Below are 12,212 nucleotides of genomic sequence, written 5' to 3' on the forward strand. Positions count from 1 at the left end.
CTGGAAGATACAACTCACTGAAAAGATTGCACCATTTTCTATGGCTCTCCTTTATTAGACCTGCACCATTCCTATGACAACAGGTCTGGTAATTTTCTTTTGTTTATCCCTTTCATTTTTATGTAATCTTGTCCCCTTTGTAACATCTCTTTGATTCATTCCTATTGCTCTATAAAGCACCTCTGAAGCCTTGTGAGGCCTAATGTTGCAGTATCAGATGTCCAATCGGCCTGTAATAAACGATTGGCGGTGGCAGCTACTTTTTATTTGGTTATTGCAGAGCTTGTCGGTGACCGTTCCGAAGTATATATACCGATATGTTGGATTTTCCCTGGACAGTTACTGGTGAAGGGTGGAATCGGATGTGTATATACTGCATGCTCACTGTGAAAGCACCCAATAACCTGCCAAGTAGCAACAGTAGTTGTTACCGTGTCCATCAATTGTCAGTCAATTGTGTGATTGTTATTAAAATTGGTGGCAGGTGTGGTGGGATATTTTTCTGGTCTCCCTGACAATTATTAACAACAATTTTATCATCATACAGGACATGACCCACACAATAGGCATTACAGTTTTTTCCTCCTCTTCTTCTAAGACTCATAACTCTTTTTTATATTTATTTTGTCATAGCTGTGTGAGGGACAGGTTTCTTTTGCAACACATTGCATTCATGAACGACACCATTCATTTTGCCACATAATATGCAGGAAAGCAGAAAAAAATCCAAGTGAGGTGACATTGTGGAAATAATGCAATTTCTAATCTCAGTGCAATTTGAAATCTGAAATTTCAGATTTCATTTTTAACATTTGTATGATTGTTTCATTTTTCCTGGACAATCATCTAAAAGTGGCCATACACATCAGATAACAATTGTCTAAAGCCTTGAAATAACACCAGAGTGATTAGCTATCATACGAGTCTACTGATGTCAGAAAACATCTTTGTACGGTCCCTCAACAGATGGTGTTACCTTCATCCATCAGTCCATATAATATTGTGGCTGACCGGTGTGTGAGTAATAATTTGAGCTGCCTTCACGTTGACCTAATCACGAACTGTTAAAAGTTTACTACATATTTCCACATATTGTCATACGCACATTTTTAGAGATATACTATCTTTATGTGCCTGACTCCTAACAATGCAATAAAATCAAATATTTCTTCCTTGGACTTTGTCATGTGATCTAATATACACTGATCAGCCATAACCTTAAAACCTCTTGCCTAATATTGCGTAGTTCTTCCCAAGTACCGGAAGAGAGCTGTTATCCATTGAGGTTTAGACTTTATTTACACTGACACCAAAAATTTAGCGTCGATCCTTTAAATCCTCTAGATTTTAAGGGGAGCATATCCATCAGACTGGATCAGCCAGTCTGGAAACAAGTCATCGTCACCATTCTGATGATGCATATAGCCCAACATTGGTTTTAAAGCACGTCTCGAATAAAACTGATATTTTAACTCCATGAAAATCCACGCTGGAGATCTTTTTCTTTTCACAATCGTCACCTTTTGTCATGTTCCTCAGACAATACCTGAACAACCATTATTCTACTGAAAAAAGATGCCGCCACTTGGAATACAGCTGCCATGAAGAGTGAATCTGTGCAATGATTAGGTAGTTGGTACATCCACATGAAAGGTTTCCCAGCAGAACGTTACCCCATCACACTGCCTCTCCCGGCTTGTCTTCTTATCGTAGTTCATCCTGTTGCCATCTCTTATTTAGGTAGATGACGCATCCAACTCCTCAAATGATATAAAGCCAGATACATCAGAACAGGCCAGCCCTTTTGGATTGCCTTGTGGCCCAGCTTTGGTACTCAGTATAGACCCTTTAGGCAGTGGGCATGGGTCATCACGAGCCCTCTGACCAGTCCGTGGCTTCAAAATGCTTTAATATTCAGCCACCTTTCTAATATTTTCTATGATCTCCCTGTGTTTGTATTGATTCCTCCGGTTTCTCCGGCTTCCACCCAAGCTCTGAAGACATACTGATAGGGAATGTAGATTGTGAACCCCACTGGGGACAGTAATGATTATGTCTGTACAGGGCTGTGGACTACGATGGTGCTATATCAAGGAATAAAATAAATCAAAACCCTCAGTGAGAAGCTCAGATGACTTCTGCACCTCATAGGAAAAAGAGTTTTCAGTGAGTACAGAGATTCTGAGTAGTTCTAGACAGTACATTACCCGTGTTTCGGGCAGACGTCATCTTATAATTAATTTTTATTACATCTGAATGAATTCTGTAATGTGCTTTATAAATGAGTAACTAAAGAAGCAGCATTTTCCCCGGCAGCTTATCTTAAATCTGGGTGCAAGCAGCAAAATGTCCCGGTCCAGCTGCAGAACAATAAAATAGAGACATCCCTGTATCAGAAGCCAATCGACCGTCCAACATACCTTAAATGGGACAGTTTCCATCCAAAACACATAAAAAACAATTGTCTACAGCCAAGCCATCAGATACAATCGTATATGTTCCAACCCAATGGATAGGGATGAACACCTTGATCGCCTCAGAAAGACCTTTTTGAATCAGGGCTACCATCCAAGAACAATTGAAAACCAGATCACAAGAGCCACTAGAATATCAAGGAATCACCTGCTACATTACAAAACTAAAGAAGAAAATAACCGGGTGCCTCTAGTAGTCACCTACAATCCAAATCTGGAGGTGTTAAGGGGAGCTGTTGTGAATTCCGTTCTCGGGCTCCCTCCTGTGGTCATGAGTGGTACTGTGTGAGTTTGTTCTTGGGCTCCCTCTGGTGGCCTTTAGCGATATGGCTGGGCTCAGCTGCTTCATTTCCTTCTATGCTGGGCCTATTTAACTCACCTGGACCTTCATTTGTTGCCTGCTGTCGGTGTATTCAGTCCTGATTCTCAGCTCTCCTGAATATTCCGTGTGACCAGTCTCCTGCTGGAGAAGCTAAGTTTGCTTGTTCATTTTGCTCATTATTTCCTTGAAAACGTTTCTCAGTATATTATGAGTTCAGTCCAGCTTGGTTTTATGTGATTTTTTGCTTGCTGGTTAGTTCTGGGGTGCAGAGTGCGCCCCTCACATCGTGAGTCGGTGTGGGGGTTCTTGTATTCTCTGCGTGGTTTATTTTTGATAGTTTTTGTACTGACCGCACAGATTCCTATCTATTTTCTGTCTATCTAGTGTTAGCGGGCCTCATTTGCTAAACCTGTTTCATTTCTACGTTTGTATTTTCCCCTTAACTCACCGTTATTATTTGTGGGGGGCTGTCTATAACTTTGGGGTTATTTCTCTGAGGCAAGTGAGGTCTTTGCTTTCTCTCTAGGGGCAGTCAGTTTCTCAGGCTGTGAAGAGGCGTCTAGGTTTTAGGTAACGCTCCACGGCTGCCTTTAGTGTGTTGGATAGGATCAGGATTGCAGTCAGTATAGCTTCCACATCCCCACAACTTGTCCTAACATTCTGGTTATATGTATCAGGTCAGTTTTGAAATCCTACCACCGGATCATAACAGGGAGCTGCATGGAAATTACAACCTTTACTACAAAAAGATGCCCGATTACAATCCATTTTTCCAGACCCCCCACTACTGTGTTTTAGACAGCCCCCAAATCTAAGATGCATCATTGTCAGAAGCTCCCTGTCCTCTCCAACAGCTGCAGGAACCTTTCCCTGCAATCAGAAAAAATGTAAAACCTGTCCATTCATAATGACCACGGACAAGATAAAGATCCCCAACTCACATCAGGACTACAAGATCCCAGGTACATTCAGCTGCATCACATCTAATGTGGTGTACCTAATTATTTGTACTAACTGTCCTACTGGGGGTCTGTATGTGGGGGAGACAGGGCAGAAACTGAGAACAAGGATGAACTCTCACCGCCACACAATAAGAGAAAAAAAAATGGATCTACCTGTGGCAATACATTTTTGTCTCCCAAATCATAACATTATGGACATGAAATTACTTGTGTTAAAAGGTAACTTCAAAACTCAGAGGGACAGAAGAGTCTAAGAATATAAACTGATGACGACCCTTGACACTCTCACTGCAGGAATGAATGTGTCGCATGGATTTATGTCTTTTTACATCAACTAAGGAACTTGCTCCTCAGACTATGAGGGGTCATCACAACAGAACCAGACCACAATAAAACAATCCTTATCTAAGAACTGGCCCAACATTTATGGGCATAACTGTTTATCACTCAAGGTAATTCTGCTTCATGCCACCTGTCTTATACATGTTTTTTTTTTTTCTGTGCTATGTTGTGCATAAATATGTGATTCTTCAGAATTTGTATTAGTCTATGCCTGATGAAGAGACCTGTGTAGTCTTGAAAGCTTGCAATTTGTTACCATGTTTTCAGTTAGCCATTAAAAGGTACCAACCACTGAGGACTCTCAATTCTAAACATTTTTCCGGTCCAGAGGAACACTTAGAATCCAAAAACTAAAGAAAGAGTCAGCGCTCCAGCTTCATCCAAAGAGGTTATTTCACCAGACATGCAACAGTTCAACCACAACAGTCTTGGTAAAACATTAAACTTTGCTAAACAATGACCATAGACGGCAAGACATTTTTCAGAGATTTGTGTTATGGTTGCTCTTTTTTTCAGACCCAACTGGCTGTCCTTCACTCCCCACCTTTCTGACATAGACCGCAAGAACTTTTTCAGCAGTTTGTGCTTCGGTAGCTCTGTTTTACAGACAACAATGGCTGTCCTTCACTTTCCATCTTTCATTATTTCAATGGTTGTCCATCTATGGACCACAAGTGTCGGGAACTAACCACTAAATTTTGGGACCACTTCACAAGTCCTGTGGTTTTGGAGGTTCTCTGACTTAGTCCTAATATTGTTTTGTCAAATTTATCCAGACTCAGAAAAAAAAATACCTCTATATACCTATGCATAAGATGTGAGGCCTACAGAGGTACAGGGCAGGACAGGACTTCAGCACTTCTACGGCAAACTTATTTTGGCATAGTCATGATACAGCTGTGTGTAAATAACCTCATGATTCAGGGTGGATCCCCAATAATCACTAGAACCAAGGTCTACTGTTGTAATTGAGTGACAGTCTTCTCTGGCTTTGCTTTAATTTACTGTCTATGGTAGTGTCGGGAACAGCTGATTACAGAGCTGGGTTATCTCTTTCAGTTCCAAAGGCTTTGCAAAGTACAGCAATACACATATATGATCATCGCTTCATACACCCAACCCTTCCCCATTGCCAAACTTCTGTTTGCTAGTAGATTAAAAATTAATCAAAGTCTAAATCCAGAGCATTGTGGTCAATGATTCAAGATCAGGAAATATTATAAGAACACAATAATGACAGAAATACCTGTAATAATACCAAAACAATAGAGTTATTCATTGATGTATTTATTAGCTTCTAACTCCTCTCTTATTTATCAAATGGCCAAAAGGCTTATAGACATTGTGACCGTCGGCCAGCTAATGTCTATGGGGTCTATTAGACCTTCATCCAAGGGTCATCCTCAGTAGAAACCATGAGTCGGAAAGCTTGGATTTTACCAATTTTGTTTTACAACTTTATCCCCTTTCTGACATCTGACTTAATACTCCGTCCATATGCTATGGGCCTATTTGACCGGGGATGGATTATTACATCATAGCGATTCTCCTCGTGCACATGGGCTGTGAGCAGGTGATCGCCGCCGGGTGTCAGCTGATTCTGACAGCTGACACCAGGCATTAAGTGCCAGGATCGGTTATGCACCGCTCCCAGCACTTTAACCCCCTGAATACTTCGATCGGACGCGATCGCAGAGTTCAGGGAGTCGGCAGAGGGATGACAGCCCCTCTGCCTTTGGATCAGAGATCATGGGGTCATGATCGTTGCCATGGTGACCTGATGTCGTCTTGACGACATCCGGATCACCAGAGCTAGGAAAGTTGCTTGATCAAGCACAGTCCATGATCAGTAACTTTCCTTGTTAGTGAAGAGCTGACAGTTTACACAGCACAGGGATGCTGCTGCATCCCCATACTACACAAGCCATAAGCCTGCAAAAAATGATTGTCCCATAGTGGGACAAAGTAAAAAAGTAAAAAAAAAAAGTAAAAAACATTTTTTTTTTAATAATTGTAAAAATATAGAAAATACAAAAACAAATTTAATACTAAAAAAATCAAAATCTATTGTATCTATAAATAAATATTTGTATGAAAAAAATATAAACAATAAAAGTACACATATTTGGTATCGCCGCATCCGCAACGACTCGACCTATAAAACTGTCCCACTAGTTAACCCCTTTAGTGAGCATCATAATAAAAAACAAAAAACAAGGCAAAGAGCAATGCTTTATCATCATACTGCCAAACAAAAAGTGGAAAAATACATGATCAAAGAGACGGATATAAATAAACATGGTACCGCTGAAAACATCATCTTGTCCTGCAAAAAACAAGCTGCCATACAGCTCCATCAGCGGAAAAATAAAAAAAGTTATAGCTCTCAGAATAAAGCGATGCAAAAATAATTATATTTCTATAAAATAGTTTTTATTGTGTAAAAGCGCCAAAACATAAAAAAAATATGATTGAGGTATCACTGTGATCATGCTGACCCAAAGAATAAAACCGCCTTATCAATTTTACCACACACGGAAAGTAATGAACCCCACCCCAAAAAAAGAATCCTGAATTGTTGGTTTTTGCTCATTCTGCCTCCCAAAAATTAGAACAGAAAGCGATCAAAAAATGTCATGTGCCCAAAAATTGTACCAATAAAAACGTCAACTCGTCTCGCAAACTCTGTTGGCTGAAATATGGAAAAATTATAGCTCTCAAAATATGCTGACACATAAAATAATTTTTGCAATAAAAAGTGTATTTTGGTGTGTGACAGCAGCCAAGCATAAAAAATCCGATATAAATCTGGAATCACTGTAATCACACCGACCCGAACAATAAATTCCCCTAATCACTTATACCGCACGAGGAACAGCGTAAAAAATAAATAAAACCAATTCTCCACCTACTGTTCATTTTTTCATTCTGCCTCCCAAAGATTGCAGTAAGGCACGAAGTTCTGTTATCCTGCGCTCTGCGCTGAGCGCTTGCACTGGGGTTTCCATGTAAACCTAGGAAATATGTGATTCAGATGGAACCTTTGGTGGAAAATTCCCTATAATGAGGCTGATGGAGGCACTGTGTACACCATGGGATCTGTGATCCGGTGGTGTCCGTCTTTGTAGGATTGCGTAAAGGTGCCACGTGGGCTTCCACATTACTGGTAGTACAAAGGCTCTGGAAAAGCAAAATGGCTCTATAACCCTCCAAAAGTAATTCAGCAAATTCTTGTCTCCCAAATCCAAAAGCCCTCCCTTCTGAGCCACACAGTGTACTTAAACCACATATAGCGTCCACATGTTTGGCATTTCTGAAGCAATGACAGCCCACCTAACTTACGGGTGCATGCCTCCAGAAGCACGGGCAGAGCAACATATTGGTCACTACAGCGCACTGGTCACTACAACAACAGTTTGCAATTTTCATTCCTTGCTGCTTGTTTCTGGAAAATACCTATGGAGTCAGAATTGCCACTACACATGTAGATAAATTCCCAAAGGGTATAATTTCCAAAATGGGGTCACTTGACGGGGGATTCAGCTTTTTTAGTATTTAGGGGCTCTGGGCTCCAGGAGGCAAATCTGCGCTCCAGGAGGCCAATAGCACTCCGACTCTCCCGAGTCTCCCCGTATAGCTAAGTAGCACTGTACAGCCACATATGGGGTATTGCCACGTTCAGTAGAAATTGTGGGACAAATTTTGGTGCCATTTTTACCCACTTCTTGTGTGAAAATGTAAAATCTGGGGCTAAAACAACATTTTGGTCATAAAAGTGTAGTTATTTTTTCTTCACCGCTGAATTTTATAAAATTATGTGACATACCTCTGTTGTCAATATGATCACTGCACCCCTAGATGAATTCATTGAGAGGTGTAGTTTGTAAAATGTGGTCACTTATGGGGTTTCTGCTGTTTTGGCACCTCATGGGCTCTCCCAGAGGGTCATGGCACCTGCAAACCATAACAGTAAAATCTAGCGCTCCTTGCCTTCTGAGCTTTGCACTGTGCCTGAACTATAATTCCCCAATTACATGTAAGGTATTGGTGCACTCTGGAAAAAATGGACCTCAGCTTGTTCTAAAAAAAATCCCATTAGCCCTTAGAAAAATTAAAAACGTGGGGCTAAAACAACATTTTAGTGGTAAAAATGTAATTTATTCTTTCTTCACCGCTCAGTGGTATAAAATTCTGTGAGGCACATGTGGTGTTAATATGATCACTGCACCCCTGGATTAATTGATTGGGAAGTGTAGTTTGTAAAATGAGTTCACATATAGAGAATTTCGGTTGTTCTGGCCCCTCAGAGGCTCTGCCAATGTGACATGGCACCCTCAAACCATTCCCGCAAAATCTGAACTCAAATACCGCGCCTATTCTCTTCTGAGCTTTGCACTGTGCCTCAAAAGTAGTATTCCCCTACATATGGGGTATCAGCATACTCAAATTGTATGGTGCAATTGCTCCTGTTACCTTTATGAAAATGAAAAATTTGGGGCTAAAATAAGATTTTTGAGGGGAAAATGTGATTTTATTATTTTAACAGCTTAACGTTATTATCTTCTGTGAAGTTCCTGGGGTTTCAAGGTGCCCACCTCACATCCAAACATTCCTTGAGGGGTCTAGATTCCAAAATGGGGTCACTTGTGGGGAGTTTCCACTGTTTAGGCACATCAGGGACTCTCTAAACTGGACATGGCATCTGCTAATGATTACAGGAAATTTTGCTTTCAAAAAGTCAAATGCCGCTCCTTCTATTTCGAGCCCTGCCATGCGCCCAAACAGTAGTTTTCTCCACCATATTGGGTATCGGCGTGCTCAGGAGAAATTGCACAACAAATTGTATGGTGTAATTTCTCCTGTTACCCTTATAAAAATGCAATATTTTTGGCTAAAATTATATTTGTGGGGAAAATTTGATTTGTTTTTATTTTTACGGCTCAACGTTATAAACTTCTGTGAAGCACCTGAGGGTTTAATGTGCTCACAACACATCTAGATCAGTTCCAAAAGGGGTCTAGTTTCCAAAATGGTGTCACTTGTGGGGAATATTCACGGTTTAGACACATCAGAGGCTCTCCAAACGTGACATGATGTCCGCCAATTGTTCTAGCAAATTTTGCATTCAAAACGTCAAATGACTCTCCTTTCCTTCCGTGCTATGCCTTGTGCCCAAATAGTGGTTTTCTCCCTCATATGGGGTATCTTCGTACTCAGGAGAAATTGCACAACACATTTTGGGGTTCATTTATTCCTGGTACCCTTGTCAAAATAAAAAAAAAATTATCTGAAGTAAATGTTTTGTGAAAAAAAAGTTAAATGTTCATTATTTTTTTCACATTCCAAAAATTTCTGTGAAGCACCAGAAGGGTTAATAAGCCTTCTTAAATGTGGTTTTGAGCACAATGAGGGGTACAGTTTTTAGAATGGTGTCACTTTTGGGTATTTTCTGTCATATAGACCCCTCAAAGTGACTTCAAATGTGATGTGGTCCCTAAAAAAATAGTTTGGTAAATTTTTGGGAAAAATGAAAAATCGCTGGTCAACTTTTAACCCTTATAAATTCCTAACAAAAAAAAGTGGTTCCAAAATTGTTCTGATGTAAAGTAGACATGTAGGAAATGTTACTTATTAAGTGTTTTGTGTGACATATCTCTGTGATTTAAGGGTATGAAAATTCAAAGTTGGAAAATTGCAAAATTTTCCAAATTTTCGCCAAATTTCCATTTTTTTCACAAATAAACGCAAATCATATCAAAGAAATGTTACCACTATCATGAAGTACAATATGTCATAAAAAAAAAATCTCAAAATCACAGGATCCGTTACAGACTTATTACCTCATAAAGTGACAGTGGTCAGAATTGTAAAAATTGGCCTGGTCATTAAAGTGCAAACCACCTTCAGAGGTAAAGGGGCTAAATGTAAGCGTCAATTTAATTTTTATTTTGCGAATTAATAGTGCATGTGAAAATAAGCAACTTTATAACATATGTTATCAGTGAGATTTTCTTCTTTGTACTCCCGGACTGATTTTTCACTCTCAATTCATGAGTAAAATCTGTATTTAGTGAACACAAATTCTTCAATTACAGAGATAGGAGATGACAGTTGGTTCTATGGCTGCAGACACAGACATTCTGCTATAGGCTCTTCCCTGTTGCTTTTGTCCACCTTTACCCATTTTTCTGTTTATGATCATGCCTTGACATGTTTCTGGACAAGTTGAATAATAGTCATTGGCTCACAAATATTCCAATTACAGATCAATCCTAATCAAGTCCAAATTACACTTGTGGTGACTGACAATAAGTATCTTCTCATCTAGGTAGGAGACAACTAGTGGTGGTGTTCTTTGTAGATGTTTACCCTCTAGACTGGGTTCCTTGCTTTTCCTTACAAAAAAACCTTGAGTCCTATCAAGGGATTAATTGTAAAAAGTATAAAAAGTATAAAAATTATAACTTAAATCCAATGGGAAAGACATTGTTAAGAAGTCAAACTATGGTCGTAGTTGTTTAGCTTTTTGGGAACCATAAAACGACCCACTGGAGACCATTATATCAGCTTGGCCATGATATGAAGAAGTTGTGTGAAGAATGTAAGAGGTTTGAAACTCTTTCCCACCACTACTCCCCTATCCTTCTCCCCCCCCCCCAATAAAAAGGCTATTATCTCATTCCATTTCAATATCTGAGCAGTTATCGCGAACACCGTCTTAGTTTGGTTCTACTTCAATGATAAATTAAGAGTCTATTGTCCAATCAAGATTTATAGACCCCAACGATAAATTTGTAGAAATTGAAATGAAAGATTATTTTCATTATTTAAAAAACTGACAAGGAAAAAAAACAGTCCTTATGAATAAACATGGGGAAATAAAGAAGGTTTGTTAATGTCTAGTTATGGTAGTGTCCAAAAAATATGGCTGAGCTTCATCTATGCTAAGCCATCTGCTCCATACTTCTCCCAGACCAATGATAATGAGGTGGTGAACAGGATCTAGCAAATTCCCTTAAAATTGATCCTATTTGAATGTTCACTAATATCTATTCAAATTTTCCCAAAATTTGTGAAGCCATTTTCAAGTGAGCTGACCCTCGTCTATCTAAATTTACATTACTTGCCTTAATTTTATTAAAATTTGTTATTTCTCTGTTTGAGACTTTATTTCTCTTTCTAAATTCACATGAAGAGGTGAAAAAAAATGAATCTAAGAGACATTGAGAATATTTGCAGTGCCCTCTTACCTGTTACAAGTGGTAAAACCAAGAGCAGGGTGACCACCCAGGCCATGCTTGCGTTATTCCTGTAAATCCCAATGCATTCAAATCACCATTCAATATGAGAACCAGTGATGAAACTGCAAAATGAGTAAAAAAAAACTCAGGTTCCTCTTATATATTGCAGTGATCTTTGGCACCATGCAGTTAGGGCTACTGATATCTGAACGACTTGCCATAACATTATTATTTATGCATGGGCGTGTGTAGCTGTACATTCATCTATTTGCACTAGGTTATCTTCTGTATCTACTCACCAGCACAAAAAAAAAAATGACACAAACGCAAAAAAGTGGGAAAAAAAAAGAAAAAAATGTTGGAATGTGAAGGTTGGGATTTTTATAGGATGTTTAGTTTCATTTCAACTTTCTAATTTTTTTTTAATTCTTTTACATTGAGGATTGTAGTTTTTTTTTCTAGTATACAGTAAGTATATCTGAAAAGAAGATTCACAAATACTGAGGCTATGTGCCCACGTTGCTGATTCGTGTGCAAATTTTTCCACACCGTTTTTTAAAAATCCGCAGGTAAACAACATTGTGTTTTACCTGCGGACTACCAGCGGATTTCGTGCGGATTTCACCTGCGGATTCCAATTGAGGAGCAGGTGTAAAATGCTGTGGAATCCGCACAAAGAATTGACATGCTGTTGATAATACAACGCAGCGTTTCCGCGCGGTATTTTCCACACCATGGGCACAGCGGATTTGGTTCTCCATAGGTTTACATGGTACTGTAAACCTGATGGAAAACTGCTGCGAATCTGCAGCATCAAATCCACTGCGGATCTGCAGCCAAATCCGCAACGTGCGCACATACCCTTAGGCCG

At 39.5% G+C, this 12,212-nt stretch overlaps 1 protein-coding gene across 1 annotated transcript in view; it reads right to left on the bottom strand.

The window, feature by feature from the left end:
- Positions 1 to 11,460, bottom strand: part of LOC143774826 (uncharacterized) — a 42,238-nt gene extending 30,778 nt beyond the window's left edge. Inside the window, exon 1 of the mRNA XM_077262595.1 lies at positions 11,351 to 11,460. Coding sequence (XP_077118710.1) covers positions 11,351 to 11,396 — 46 coding nt within the window. The 5' untranslated portion in view covers positions 11,397 to 11,460. The remainder of the gene's footprint in view (positions 1 to 11,350) is intronic.
- Between the last annotated feature and the right edge of the window lie 752 nt (positions 11,461 to 12,212).

Source organism: Ranitomeya variabilis, chromosome 5, assembly GCF_051348905.1.
Source record: "Ranitomeya variabilis isolate aRanVar5 chromosome 5, aRanVar5.hap1, whole genome shotgun sequence".
Lineage (NCBI taxonomy): Eukaryota > Metazoa > Chordata > Amphibia > Anura > Dendrobatidae > Ranitomeya > Ranitomeya variabilis.